This window comes from Impatiens glandulifera, chromosome 2, assembly GCF_907164915.1.
Source record: "Impatiens glandulifera chromosome 2, dImpGla2.1, whole genome shotgun sequence".
Lineage (NCBI taxonomy): Eukaryota > Viridiplantae > Streptophyta > Magnoliopsida > Ericales > Balsaminaceae > Impatiens > Impatiens glandulifera.
In genome coordinates, this window is record NC_061863.1 from 4,060,177 (window position 1) to 4,075,247 (window position 15,071).

At 34.4% G+C, this 15,071-nt stretch overlaps 2 protein-coding genes across 2 annotated transcripts; one reads left to right on the forward strand and one right to left on the reverse strand.

Moving 5' to 3' along the window:
• Positions 1–590: 590 nt before the first annotated feature.
• Positions 591–9,080, forward strand: LOC124925462 (U3 small nucleolar RNA-associated protein 21 homolog). The gene is made up of 19 exons (XM_047465466.1): positions 591–764; positions 969–1,098; positions 1,194–1,221; positions 1,445–1,545; positions 2,081–2,281; positions 2,376–2,619; positions 2,801–2,976; positions 4,020–4,102; positions 4,366–4,438; positions 4,849–4,914; positions 5,085–5,127; positions 6,167–6,306; positions 6,488–6,700; positions 7,188–7,272; positions 7,367–7,661; positions 7,742–8,000; positions 8,102–8,330; positions 8,503–8,723; positions 8,800–9,080. Exons 2-19 carry the CDS (start codon positions 973–975, stop codon positions 8,947–8,949), a joined length of 2,733 nt encoding a protein of 910 aa, XP_047321422.1. The 5' UTR covers positions 591–764; positions 969–972; the 3' UTR covers positions 8,950–9,080.
• Positions 9,081–9,443: 363 nt separating this feature from the next.
• Positions 9,444–10,566, reverse strand: LOC124925966. The gene is made up of 4 exons (XM_047466114.1): positions 10,392–10,566; positions 10,239–10,321; positions 9,924–10,175; positions 9,444–9,852 (listed from the first exon to the last, which is right to left on the reverse strand). Exons 1-4 carry the CDS (start codon positions 10,492–10,494, stop codon positions 9,628–9,630), a joined length of 663 nt encoding a protein of 220 aa, XP_047322070.1. The 5' UTR covers positions 10,495–10,566; the 3' UTR covers positions 9,444–9,627.
• Positions 10,567–15,071: the final 4,505 nt, after the last annotated feature.

Here is a 15,071-nt window from a genome sequence, read left to right on the forward strand (position 1 = left end):
TACAAAAATAGAATATTAATTTTTTTTTATCTTATAAACTAAAAAAAGAAAATAATGTTAATTGACCGAATACCCGACCTAATGAATATAATTGTTATACATAATGACTAATAATAAAAAAAAGAATAATAAATTAAAAAAATGCCTGTCCTTAATAAAATAATATTTAAAGATTTATTAAATAAACCAATAAACTTTTAATTTAGTAAATGGAGCCAAAATTTGAATAGTTAAAAAAAATAAAATAAAAATTTCACTTAACTCAACTTTTTTTTCTGTAAATTAAAATTTTATTATAATGATACTATATATTTTAAATATTAAAAGTAAAAATACTTTATTTATATTTATTATAAAATGAAATAAGTAATTTTTTAAATAATGTTACATAATATTTTTTACTAAATAGAATTTTTAGAAAAATAAAATTTTTAAGATACCAAACAACTGGCGAACAACCAAACCCGCCTAATCCTTTCTATCTAATGGATCTCTGACCCGACGTTTCCACCCGCCCGATTTCCGACCCGTGATTCTGCAACCCTACTACAGGTCTTCTTCGATAGAAAGGAGTAAGCTTTCAAGTAAAAATACGCGCGCCAGAAAGACAGAAAGAAAGAGAGAGGTTTCCTCCGCCGCCCCTTCATACAGGCCGGAAACTGTATTCATCCTTCCTTTCTCTTTCCGTTGCGACTTGTAGAAGACAGGTCGGAAGCTGTATTCATCTTTTATCAACAAATTTCATTAAGAAAGTGAAGAACGAGGTATGTCAACATATGTTATTGATTTTAACTGCTTAAAACTCACGAATTCTCTTACTAGATTAACAACATTGAGTAGGACGATTTGTCCGTCATTAGATGCATCAAAGATAGTAGGAACTAAACAAATTCACTTTCCAAACTATTTTTTTATGTGGGTATATCTATCTGTACATTAAAACAATTTTCTTTTTGTAATCTTACAGAAAAAATGGGTATATTTGAACCTTTTCGAGCAATTGGATATATAAGCTGTGACGTCCCCTTCTCTGTTCAAAGGTTGGGCACTGAGACATTTGTGACCGTCAGTGTGGGCAAATCCTGGCAGATATACAATGTAAATGCTTGTCTATTTGTTATAGTTATGTACCTTCTTGTCGATTCACAGTAATTTTGCTATTTTGACATTGATTTTTTTTGTATTTTGTGCAGTGTGCAAAGCTCAACTTGGTTCTTGTTGGTATGATTCTTAAAGCTTGATAATTTGTTTCCTTGTCTATTATTCATTGTTTCTGTCTCCTTGTGGTTCATATAACTTTGGATCAAATACTTGATCAATTCTGTAGTACTGCATTGAACATCGAGTTGGGATTTTGTTTGAACTGAGATTTTGCAGCTCGTTAATAGTCGTTTGATCTTTGTTTGTTGGCCAACCCTTAATTATTGGTGTACTTGTAAATTAGGTCCTCAGCTGCCAAAGAAAATAAGGGCTCTTGCTTCCTACCGGGACTTTACTTTTGCTGCATATGGAAGCAATATTGGTGTTTTCAAACGTGCTCATCAGGTTAGTTGTTTAGATTCTTCTTTTTATGTGAAGACTTACATGCTTTTATTGACTGTTTGGATGCTTTCACCCTTCCAGTGTTGATAATGGAGTTGTTTGTGATTTTTCTACCTGTCTGTGTTGACTAATTAGATTACTGATTTGTAAGTAATACAAGAAATTCAGATAGAACGGTTAATTTCTCCATGTAGTTGGTACGGATGAGTTTTAGATGATAATGAAGAATCCCATCTACAATCATCTTTTCGTTTCATGCTATGTTCCCATCTCTATATGTTTCAACTCAGTTAGTTTTCTTAGTCGCACTCCATAGGAGCAGCGGAACACAGCGTTCTAAAAAAAAAATAAACTCAGTTAGTTTTCTTCTATATCACAACATAGTTTAGTTGTTTCCTAGTTCGTAAATTGAAATTTGTAATAGTATGAGGCTATCATTATAACGTGCTCTGTGTAATATGTGATCATATATAGTTGTATATCTGCCCCTGTTGATATCACTGTAAAGGAGTAGCTATTGATATGTATACCTGAACAGGTGGCAACATGGAAGAATAATGCTAAGGTCAACCTGCTGCTTCTTTTTGGAGATCACGTACTTAGCGTGGATGTTAATGGCAATATTTTTATTTGGGCCTTTAAAGGAATTGATGACAATCTTTCTTCTGTTGGACATCTTATGATGGACGAGACATTTATTCCAACTTGTATAATGCATCCTGACACCTACCTAAACAAGGTGATTCTACATTATGCTTGCTGACGATTAGTCTCTTTACTTGCATCCCTTACAATTCTTTCAAGTCAACCTCATTCTTGTTCTCCTTCAACAGGTGTTACTTGGAAGTCAACAAGGTTCCTTACAACTATGGAACATCAGCACACAGAAAAAACTTTACGAGTTTAAGGGATGGGAGTCACCAATAGCTTGTTGTGTTTCATCACCAGCACTAGATGTTATTGCAGCGGGATGTGCTAATGGAAAGATTCATGTCCACAACATTAAATTTGACAAAGAGATAGTCACATTTAAACATTCTACTCGAGGATCTGTGACTGCTTTGTCATTCAGAACTGGTAAGACCTATTTGTCTGGTTTTTGTAGTTTGCATCTCTCCATTTCCCAGCATTTGGTTATATATACTATTGATTTTGGCCTTGGGGACATCAATGTGATGACCTATTCTTAAAGACATATCTAGCTTTAACAAGAATGCCTATTTCTTATCTGGAATGCAACTTCCTTTTGTAATTGCAGATGGGCAACCTCTTTTAGCATCCGGAGGTTCATCTGGGGTCATAAACATTTGGAATCTCGAGAAGAGGAGGCTCCAATCTGTCATTGGTGACGCTCATGACGGTTCAATAATTTCATTGCACTTCTTTGCCAATGAGCCTGTATTAATGAGTTCGTCCGCAGACAACTCTGTGAAAGTAAGTTTTGCTATGCCCTCTTTTCTATTGTTGTTTTATTTTAGATCTCTAGTTTTCTTGGAAGTACACATTCCCATTATTATTTCTTATTTCAGATTGAACTTAAACTTCCCATTGTAGAATGACTTATTGTAGGATTTTTTAGATAATCCATTTTTTCTTCTATTATTGGTTTGATGATAAATATAACAGAAGGAATATTTCAGGCTTCAGTCCATGCTCATTGATAATAGTTGTCCAGTCCCTATGACACAAACAAACTGATTTATGGGACAGGCTACTTCTTGATCAATAACCAACCATCTTTAGCCACATTGCTTAAAGAAACTGCATGCATTTTATTTTCAGTAACCATCTATGGCAGCAAGTCAAAGTTTGATGCAGATGGACATTAACAAAATGTTTATTGTTAGGTGATATTGAATTACACTGGGTCTTGAATTCTCCTTTTTCTTTTATTGCAACATTTAAGCATGTTGCACTGAGTTGTTTGTTTCTTGTAACATATTTGTGTCATTGTTCTATAATTTCACAAGGTCTTGTTATCCTAATGTTTGATTGGTAATAAGTAAATGATTGGACTTATTATATTGCTGATTAATTTTTGCACCGGATTATATTTTGAAAAAACTATTTGTTGAATGCAAAGGTACGGATTACTTAAGTCTGGCGTAAGGTTTGAAGCGTAGAAATACTCAGATCTATTGGTTAAATTATAATATATTTTGGATTTATGTGGTTGAAAATATTATTATCCTAGATAATTATCCCATGTTTTTAGGAAGTAATACTATCCTAGAGTCATCTGTGTTTTATTTATTTTGCATGACCCATTGAATAAAATGCAACACAATTTATCCTCTCTTACTTTCCGTATGAAGTATTACCAGATTTCTCAATTAACTTTCTATTGATACAATGTAAAAAACGACCTCTTAAACTATCCTTGTCCAAATGAAAATCTTTTCATTCATCCTGCGGAGAGTTAAATCTCTTTATAAATGCATCTTTTATAGTTTATTTATTTCTGGTTTATTCTTCAGATGTGGATTTTTGATACAAGTGATGGTGATCCTCGTTTGTTACGTTTTCGAAGTGGACATAGTGCACCTCCTCTTTGTTTAAGGTGATTTCCACTTTGCAGCTTCATTCCATATAATGTACAATATAGGGTAACTCTGAACTTCAATCTTACCAACTTAGATGGTAGAAATAGATGCATTTGAACCTGCCAGAATCTTAGTCCTTGTTGTGATATGATCGTATCTCATTTGGAAGTGAAAAGATTAGTTTATTTTCATTGAAGTTGCATTCTATTTATACTTTCACTAAGGGTTGACTCTTTTATAGTTTGGGAACCCATATGTTAACTCTTCATGCCCTTTGTAGATTCTATGCTAATGGGAGACACATTCTTTCTGCTGGTCAAGATCGTGCTTTTCGTCTCTTCTCAGTTATTCAGGTATGTTGCATTTCAATAAACCTCCCTTTAGTGGTTTATGAAAGCCATCTTATGCTAATTGTCAGATTTTGGTCCATAATAACCTTTCATCTTTACCACTGTTTGATTATATATTTTTCTTCCAATTGGTTCTTCTGTTTCTTCAATCATGTCCTAGTGAATTTGTTCACATGCAATTTTATGATCCTATTAGTTGATGAGTTGATTTTTGTTTCAACCATTTAAGCTTCTGTAAAGTGCATGTCTATTTAGTATGTATTTTAGGTTTCATTTCTCTTATGTATTGAATTGACCATTCCAATCTCAAGTAGCCTTTGCATTCTTTGATCATAGTTTGGATCCTCTTAAGCATATTAATTACCTTGTTTTTCTAACAATTTTTTTATGTTGTATTGTTATGTAATTATCAGGATCAGCAAAGCAGAGAGCTTTCTCAACGGAATATATCCAGAAGAGCAAAAAAACTGAAAATGAAGGTAAGATTTGAATTTTTTTCTTATCTTTGCTTAAATCGATGATTATGGTAACTGCTTTCTCTCTAATTTGTTTTCTTATCACTCAACTTGGCTTGCACCTAATTTTTTCTTTCTGTGATTGACGAAGGATATGAAATAAGCTGGTCATGTTTCTTTCCTTATGTTTTCAGGAGGAAGATATTAAGCTGAGGCCTGTAATTGCATTTGATGTTGGTATGCACAATCTTATCTCTTATGCATGAAACTAATATCCAAAAAATTCTAGTTATGTTGTGTTATTTTTTAATTCCAAAATTATGTTCTGACTACAATATTTTGAATATGTTTAGATTTTCTCTCTTTTTATGCTTATATTAAATAGTTAATTTCTTTTATTGTTTGACGTTCCTGTGTGATCTGTCACTCCGTCTGAGCATTCTTGGAACTTGGTAGTAACTTGTATACTAAGTTACTATTTAATATAAGCATTAAGCTAACTTGTACAATTTTTATGCTTCATGCATAATTAATATTCTTGCAAGCAAATTTGGTCTCATATAATGTAGAGACGTCATAAGCTAGATAATGCAAAGAACTATCTGAATAAATTTGGTATAATATATTTGTAACTTGTCATTGAACTATTATAGTATTAATTTGGTCTTTAAGCTCTGCAAGTTGGGGAAGCCTTCGAGTCTATATTCCTGATCATATGAGCTGAACTTTTTGATTGATAACACAATTACGATAGAAGTTGATTTTTAGGGTTGAGGAGATGTAAAATTGGGTAGAATCTAGCATGAGAAATCAGAAAATTGCAGATGAAGAAACCAAGGGTTATTCAGTAATCCCACATTCTGATTTATTTTTTCAAGTAAAGTATGAACCTTTTATTAATGTCATAATCTGATTTTACACAGCATTATGTGACGATGTTACAAAATAGTATTAACTGAGATAGATAATCAGCATTTTGTGACGATGTTACCGAATGAACAGTCTCAGGTTGATTTCATCCAACACATGACAGATTTAACCTTTCAAGGAATGTAATTCTACATAATATTTCATTCCTTAACATAGCCTAAGAGAAATAAAACGAGGGATATGCACTTGGAACAGTCTCAGATTGATTTCTCTAGTGCATAGTGGCATTTAATGGTAGTTAACTCTTTTATTTTAGATGCATATATGAGATGCATTCTTCTATATTTTCTTTCACAGGTATTCTAAATTGTGCATGTGACTTTTTTTCATTTTTAATATATTACAGCTGAAATTAGGGAGCGTGACTGGTGCAATGTGGTCACCTGTCACATGGACACTGCACAAGCTTATGTGTGGAGGCTTCAAAATTTTGTCCTGGGTGAACACATCCTGAAACCATGCCCAAATAACCCAACAAATGTTAAGGTAATCTTCTGATGCTTCCTAATAAGTTCTCAAATATATCATTCTTTAAATAATGTATCTGTGTTTTATCCTCTTTCACCAAAGTTAATGGAGCTCATTCCACAGAAAATGACTCCCTTAACTATCTATCCTTCATGAAGCTAGGCTCTATTGAAATTGATGACATTTTATTTTATGTTAGGCTTGTGCCATTAGTGCTTGTGGCAACTTTGCTATTATAGGGACAGAAGGAGGCTGGATTGAGAGATTCAATCTTCAATCTGGAATTAGCCGAGGCAGTTATGTTGATTTATCTGAAACAAGGGGCTGCGCTCATGATGGGGAAGTAATTGGTCTTGCTAGTGATTCAACAAACACATTGATGATTAGTGCTGGGTATCATGGTGACATAAAGGTATGTGAACCAACAATTTCTTCTTAATTCTTTATTGTTTTTTGTTTCTTTCTCTCGTTAATAAAATATGCTTGAAATATGAAGTTTTCAAGTGCCAGTGATGTACTTTTGAGATCTGTATTCTGTTTTCTTTGACTGGAAGGATTTTTTAACACTAAAACATAACTTACTTTTTTAAAGACCACAGTCAAATGGATATTGTTTTAGGCAAATTTCTATGAAGCATTAAACACATAATAACTTGAATTGTGATTGATAATCTTAGGGATAGTAATAATCCTTAATTGATATCTTAAATTCCTTCATTCGGAATTTATTTTATTCATGTTCTTACATTATTTGTCAGAGCTTCCAATCCTAATCTTGCTCCCTTCATATTTGCTGGCATTTTGTTAGCTGTGTTAGATTTTTTACGATGCTTATTTTGCACAAATTTCTGCATTTAAGTGTTTCTTTCTCAATTTTTCTTCTTTTTCCCTATTAACAGGTGTGGGACTTCAAGAAACGAACCCTAATTTCCAGATGGGATACAGGCTCTTCTTTGGCAAAGATTGCATATCATCGTGTTAATGGTAATTTGTAATTGTATCCAATTCTCTTCTCAGAATCTATGTTTTTTTTCTCCTCATATGCAAACTTATACAGTTGTTTGTATTATCATTTCAGGTCTCCTAGCAACTGTGGGGGACGATTTTGTAATTCGCATGTTTGACGTTGTTGCATTGAGAATGGTTCGTGAATTTGAAGGTCATACAGATCGTGTTACTGATATATGTTTCAGCGAGGATGGAAAATGGCTTTTGTCCTCGAGCATGGATGGGACTCTCAGAATATGGGATATTATATTAGCAAGGCAAATTGATGCTATTCGAGTTGATGTTTCTATTACTGCTTTGTCATTGTCTCCTAATATGGACATTTTAGCAACATCCCATGTTGATCAAAATGGTGTCTATCTTTGGTAATTTCCTTTTTAATTCTTTTTTACTGTAGTTGATGAATCAAACTCCATCCAATAATATACATTGGAATGTTTTTCAGGGCTAATCAGGCAATGTATTCTGGAATGGGTAATGTTGAGTCCTTCGGAAGTGGGAAGGAAATAGCAAGCATTAAAATGCCATCTGTTTCATCAACAAAAGGAGGATCACAAGATGATACAGAAATGTCAATTGACTCGAAAATTGCTGAGAATTCTGATGTGCCAGAGTTAGTCCATAGAAGAATCCCCGATCTAGTCACTCTATCAATGTTACCCAAGAGCCAATGGCAGAGCTTGATCAATTTGGACATTATTAAGGTTTCTTCTCTCCCTCTATCCTTATTATCTTTGTTTATTCATTTAATCCATATTTATTGATCATTTTCTTAACCATTATTATTGTTTGACTTTGTGTGTAGGCCCGAAACAAACCCATTGAGCCCCCAAAGAAACCTGAAAAGGCACCTTTCTTCCTCCCTTCAATTCCATCACTTTCTGGCGAAATACAGTTTAAACCTTCTTCTGATCCAGCTGCTGCTGCTTCTGATACTGCTACTGCTACTGATTCGGAGAATCAATTAAGAAGAGAGAACCAAGACGATACCAAATTCGTGCAATATCTTAAGTTGGCTGCTAATACAGAAAGCTGTAAGTTTGAGCAGCAGATCATTTACTTGGAACCAAGTGCTTGAATAAACTAATGGATTGTTTAAAAAATTCTTGATTTGTGGTGATTTTGAGAAAATGAGTTTTTTAGGTTAATGCAATTGATAATAGAGTGCTTTTTCATTTATTTTCTGAATTTTATTTGTGATTGCAGTTTCAGAATTCACGGAATACATCAAAAGCTTGTCTCCTTCTGCGATGGACATGGAACTTAGGATGCTTCAGATTATAGATGATGTTGACAATGAAGAAGAAACTGATTCGGAGAGATCTGAGTTGCATGTTATACAGCTGCTACTGGATTATTTTATCCACGAGACCTCAACCAGAAATAACTTCGAATATGTACAAGCAGTTATTAGATTATTTTTGAAGGTACAAATAAATAACGCTTCACTTTTTTTTCTTCTTTTTATTACACATCTCTTTAAAACATGTTTTCTTTTTACAGATTCATGGCGAGACAATTAGGCAGCAGTTGAAGTTACAGGAGAAGGCCAAGAAGCTTTTGGAAGTTCAATGTGCTGTGTGGCAAAGAGTCGACAACTTGTTCCAAAGTTCTAGATGTGTCGTTGCCTTTCTAAGTAATTCTCAGTTTTAAGGTAAGTTCTTTAGCAATCAGCTTTTAGCAAAATTTTGGTTCATTTTTGATTTAATGGTTTATGCCATAGTTTGTTTGGGAGGGTGTAATGACAAACTGACCTAATTTTCTTGAATGAATTTGCTATGTGTTGTAATTCTTTAAAAAAATATATTATTTCTTTATATATATGGCATTTTTTCCCCAAAAAAAAAATGTTTGGAAAGACAGTAAATTAAAAATTCAAACTGGTTCGAACGGTTGAGTATCATCCAATTCGAACCGAAAACATTCAATTGGTTGAATTAAGTCTTATTTTATATTTCGAGAACGCTGGTTATGCAACTCCTTCAGAGTGCGACTAATTTTTGCGGGTTAATCACATTAACCCGTAAAACACACTCGGATTAACCTAACCCGTAAAAACACTTGAACCCAGAACCTTAGTGAGATGGCGATGTCTGGATGAAATAGGTCTTATTTTGAGGTTTATGTTAAATGTGAACTTTGAAATGTGCCCATTATATAAGGGTTTACAAGAAACTAGTACATAAATATATCCATTAGTGTTGTATAAAAATAATTCCACATTTGCCTTGTCAAGAACAATTAATCAAAGGAAGAAAACCTACTTTGTATATGAGAATCAAATATATACACACAAAAAAAGAGAGGATTTTTCAGTATTTTTGTTCAACCTCAAAAGAGTGGAAAGATGCCATTGTTACCTCCTTCATCCAAATCATCCTCACCAAGATCATCATCATCAGCTGCTGTATCATTATCGATATATTTGAAGGTAACATTGTTATTACTATTACTCACTTGATTAGGGTTCTTGAAGCTAGGATCCACATAACACTTCATATCATTGAACAAGTTCAAATTGTCCACCAATTTATGGAAAACATTGCATCCACAACACTGAAACAAAACAAACATCGAATCAATACATACATAGAAAGAAACACAAAGAGATAAAACTAGGGTTTTACTTGTACGAAGACGGTTCCGTCAGTATAAGCATGAGGATTAATGGCACGAGTCGTCCTCTGACCACAAACGTTGCAAGAAAACGCGACGAGCATTCTCCGACGAGGAGATTTCGTGAAGAGAGACCACGGGAAGGTAGAGACTCGCGAAGTACCGGATTCCGGCTCTGTAGGTACAGAAGGTCCTTCTAAACCAGAATCTGTTTTCCAACCGCCTACAGACGCCGCGCTAAGAACCAATCCCATCGCCTCATCCTAAAATTACAATTCATTAGTCCGATTAACCTAATCGATCATTATAAATTTGGAAACGATTACCTTTGAAAGAGTACGATTTACGATAAGCGGATCGATGCTCTTATCGCTTGAATTTCCTGTGAGATCTGATCCGAATCCATTACCTGAAGGAGGATCGAATGATAAGAAGATGGTGGAAGGAGAAAAGTGAAAAGGAGAATTGAAACAACTTACTGTTGCAAGGGACCGTGAATCGAAGAAATCTTGTAGGCTGTGGTTTAGGTTTGGGAGAGAAGATTGCTAGCGAGGAAGGAGATGAAAACGTTAATCCTTTCATGGCGATCTGTAAAAATGACCTGAAATCTTGATCGAGAGAGAGAGAGAGAAGAGAGAGAGTCCCCAGCCAAAGATACCCCCAATGAGTAAAACAGACAGAATCTAGCCGACTTATTACGTGGCCTTTAATTATTCCAAGAAATGGTTGGTTATAAACTTATATCAAAATAAATATAATATTCAAATTTAAAATAACTTGTTTCATTTAAACAAGCTTAGTTCTTTGATTTGTGTTGTCAAGGTGTACTACTGGTGCCATCGTTAGGGTTTCGTCAGACACCACTGTTGTTTGCTCCTATTGGGATGGTGGATTAGTCGTCACACCACCGTCGGTCTCGTCGTTGTGTGTCATGTTTCTTTTATAGCGTGTTTCTCGAACCTTAGGTTTCGACGTAGTAGATGAAAACAAGACAACGAATGGCCGTCTTTTAATTCGGTTATTGTTTATCATGAAAGATGGGAAGACTGAAAGAACAAGAATAGATAGACACCTTGGAAGAGATTAGAGAGAAATGCATGTTTAAAATGTTGGGTTCAAAAATATAACCGTATTGAAGTTAAAAGAAGGTTTTGAAAACCGTTCCGGTTATCGGCCCGGTTTTCTGGGCGAACTCCGGTTCAACCACTGGTTGGACCGAATTTTAAATTCATTAAATTTAAGTTCTCCTCTCTCCGCCTCCTTCCATCTCTATTGATTAAAATATAGCAGTTGAATGTAGATCAACGGAAATCCTAGGTCACCGCGGGGTGAATAAACTCTACACCTAAGGTGCTGTCTCTACAAGAAGGACGTTAGGGTGAGTGTCTATACAAGAAGGACATCAACGGAAACCCCAGGTCTGATTATTTGAGGGTATTGATTTCTATTCAACTATCGCTCGTGCAAGATTTGAGAACTTGAAAATGGATTTGTTCAGAAAGTGTATGGAGCCAGTTGAGAAGTGTTTGAGGGATGCTAAGATGTACAAGAGCACCATCCACGATGTTGTCCTTGTCGGTGGGTCCACCAGAATTCCAAAGGTGCGACAACTCCTTCCACTTCACTGACCTTCTTCTTTACTGAATTGATAAAGTAGATCCAGTCTTGAGAGAGAGGAGAAGATCTGACCTGCTTCTTCTTTACTGAATTGATAAAGTACATTCAGTCTTGAGAGAAAGGAGAAGATCCAATTGAGAGATAAAGAGAAGATGTCCAGAGTTTTATTGTTTAGAATAATACCTTTCAGATCGGATATTTCGGGTTCGTTTTTTCGGTTGAACCGTCCGGTCGGACCGGAATTTGACCGGTTTGAAAGGTAACCGCATTAAAGTTAAAACCCGGACCGTCCCCTCAACCTTTCGCGGTCGGACCGGTTGAACCGACGGTCCGACCGCGTATTTTAAAACCTTGGTTAAAAGTCATTCAACCAACTATTTTAAAATTATGATTTATATTTAAAATAAATAAATTAATTAAATATTAATACATTTAAAATATTTTTATTAATTTTTATTTTTATTTATTTATAAAGAAGATAATTAACTCAATATTCAAAGAAATAATACCAATTATTTGGTTAACTCAAGCTATTAAACATGATGCATAAACTAACTTTTGTTAACACCTAAATCCTAATGTCTATTAGGGATAGACATGTAGCGGTTTGGAATCGGAAAATTTTACTATCTATATCTGTCCGATTGGGATGAAGATTTTAGGTGGTTCATAAAATATTTATATTAATAAAAAAAATAAAATGTTCGTTAAAATATTTTTAGATAGATGGATGTTGAGAAATTTAAGCGATATTAGATGAGTTAGTGCATAAACAGTGGGATAGTGGTATTTCTGTCCCGATTTCCGACGAGAATTTTTATTATATTCCATCTCGAGAGAATTCATGTGTGGCACCAAATATTAAATTATTTTTTAATTATTTAAACAAATATTTTTAATGATTTACTTTGAATAGCCAGAAAAAAAAATATTAATGCTTGAACATAGAAAAAAAAAACGTGGAGATGAAGAAGAAATATTTGTCTAAAATTTAATTTTTAGTTAAAAATTAGTTTCATTAGTAGTAGAGAATGTGCTGAATAAAATAAGATTTGATTATTTGAGGTTAAACATATTTTCCCGATCTGTCACAATCAAACGAGCTTGTACTTACGATAAAATGCCTGCTTTTAATGGGAAATTTGACGAAATGGCCCGAAAGATTTCCTTATTTGCATATGTGGTCACCGCATAAATTTTATTGCGTTGGTGATCACTTTATATTTTTTTGACGAAAATACTCCTTCGCATTTCGCGAAGGGAAAATGTTCTTTATATAAATACTCAATTTTTTTTTCATTTCGTTATTTTTCTTTCTCTCTTCTCTTTCTCTCGCGACGGCCACGACGACGGCGACGAAACTCTAAACGAACACATCATACAGATCGACGACCAAAATCCATTCTAATATCATGTGTTCATCATACATGTCGATTTATGTTCTTATTTCGTTCATCTTCAAACCCTAAATCATGAGGTTGTTCTTATTGTTCATCTTGTTGATATTTTGTTCATCTTGTTCATATTGGTTGTTCATCTTATTCTTCATATTGATATTTACATATTGATGTTTATGGAAGATTCATGTTCACGATGGGACCAAATTTGATGATGCTATGAATCAGTTTCGTTTCAGGGAAGATTCGATACCTCATCCTTCCCCACCGGTTGGACATTAATCGCTATTGTCAACTTGTTTGTGTTTGATCAAATTCGTGATAACATATCACGAATTTGATCACACACAAACAAATTGACAAGAGCGGTTACTTCACGTTTCACAATGGAGCTTCACGTTTCGCGATGGGCCAAAATTTCTTATTTTTTATAGTTAATCATGACTTCATTTGGGAAGGTATCAACATCACTCATGATTTTGAAGAGAATATGTCTTAGCAAAATAAACCTTAATAATTTTTACATGAAAAAATTTATATTCTTTAGAAAAGGCCTTTGGAGAAGCCATCACTGAGTTTCAAATAAAAGATGATGGTTTCAAATCGATTTGTAAGTCAATTGAAGAAAGTAAAGAAGAAGTTGAGTTGTTAAACAGAAGATTAACAACTCAACTACTTCTTTACTTTCTTTAATGAACTTACGAATCAATTTTAAACCATCTTCTTTTACCTGAAGCTAAATGATCGCTTCTTCAAAAGCCTTTTCTGAAGAATCTAAATGTTTTCATGTAAGATTAATAAGATTTATTTTGCTAATATAGATTCTCTTCAAACCCATGACATTGTTGGTGATACATTGTCAAACGAGAGAGATTACCTATAAATAATTTAAAAAAATTGTATTTCGCGATCGGAAGTCCCTTCGCGATGTGACTTCACGTTTCGCGAAGGAAGTCGAAGAGGCGCGCGTTATACTCTATTTATAATTATGTTATGCGCGCGATGAACATTTCATTTCTTCACTTCGCGAAGACCTCGTCTCTCTCTAGCCTCTTCTTAACTTCACTGCTCCCTGCCTCGACGATTTTTCCTACTCGTCTTCTCGTTCCTTCATCGTCTTGATCATTAATCAGGTTAGTTTAGTTTTTGATTTAAACCATTTAGGGTTTATGTTTATGGTTTCGCATATGCTTTCGCGATGGTTTTAGGGTTCATGTTCATGGTTTCACTATGAGTAAGTGTTTATGTTTATGGTTTCGCGATATGCTTTTGCGAATGGTTTAAGATTTATGTTCATGGTTTTGCATGGGTTAGGGTTTATGTTTATGGTTTTGCGATATGATTTTGCGAATGGTTTAGGGTTTATGTTCATGGTTTCGCATGGGTTAGGGTTTATGTTTATGGTTTTGCGATATGCTTCCCTAAATGGTTTAAGGTTTAGGGTTTCACTATGGGTTAAAGTTTATGTTTATGGTTTCGCGATGGGCCTCTCGCTATGGGTTTAGGGTTTCGCTATGGTATTTGTATTTGTATTTGTTCTTATATTTTTGTTGTTGTTCCTTTCGTAGATGGAAAAAACTACCGTTATTGAGTTTCCTAGTAGGATTTCTTGGAAAAGCGTCCACTTCCTCAAGAAGATAGCTAAAAAGTTCAATACAATTGATATTTTGGAGAGGGTTTATAACACCCAATTCAAATATTTATTCACAACCCCAGTCTTGCAGTTCTCATGGACTATAGTCCATCATATGTTGCTTAGAATGGTAAGCTCAAACTCAAAGGAGATGGCATTCATGGTCAATGGGCAGGAACTTGTATTTGGTATGAAAGAGTATGCATTGGTTACAGGCCTAAACTTCAGACAGATTTCCTATGCCGAACGAAGAAATAGATTTTCTAAAGGGAATATGAATGTACGAATGAATGAGTTTGAGTCTCGTTTTCTGTCATGCACTGACATGGAAGATGAGTTTGGTATGGCTGATTTGTCAGTACCTATTTTCATTTGACCAAAAGAGGATTGTATTTGTCAAAATCCTCCACATGGTGGAAGACGTGGAAACTTTCCTCCGTTTTCCATGGGGGAAGGTCTCCTTTAGAGCCACCATGAAAGGTCTGAATAGAAACATGAAACGTCTCAATTCC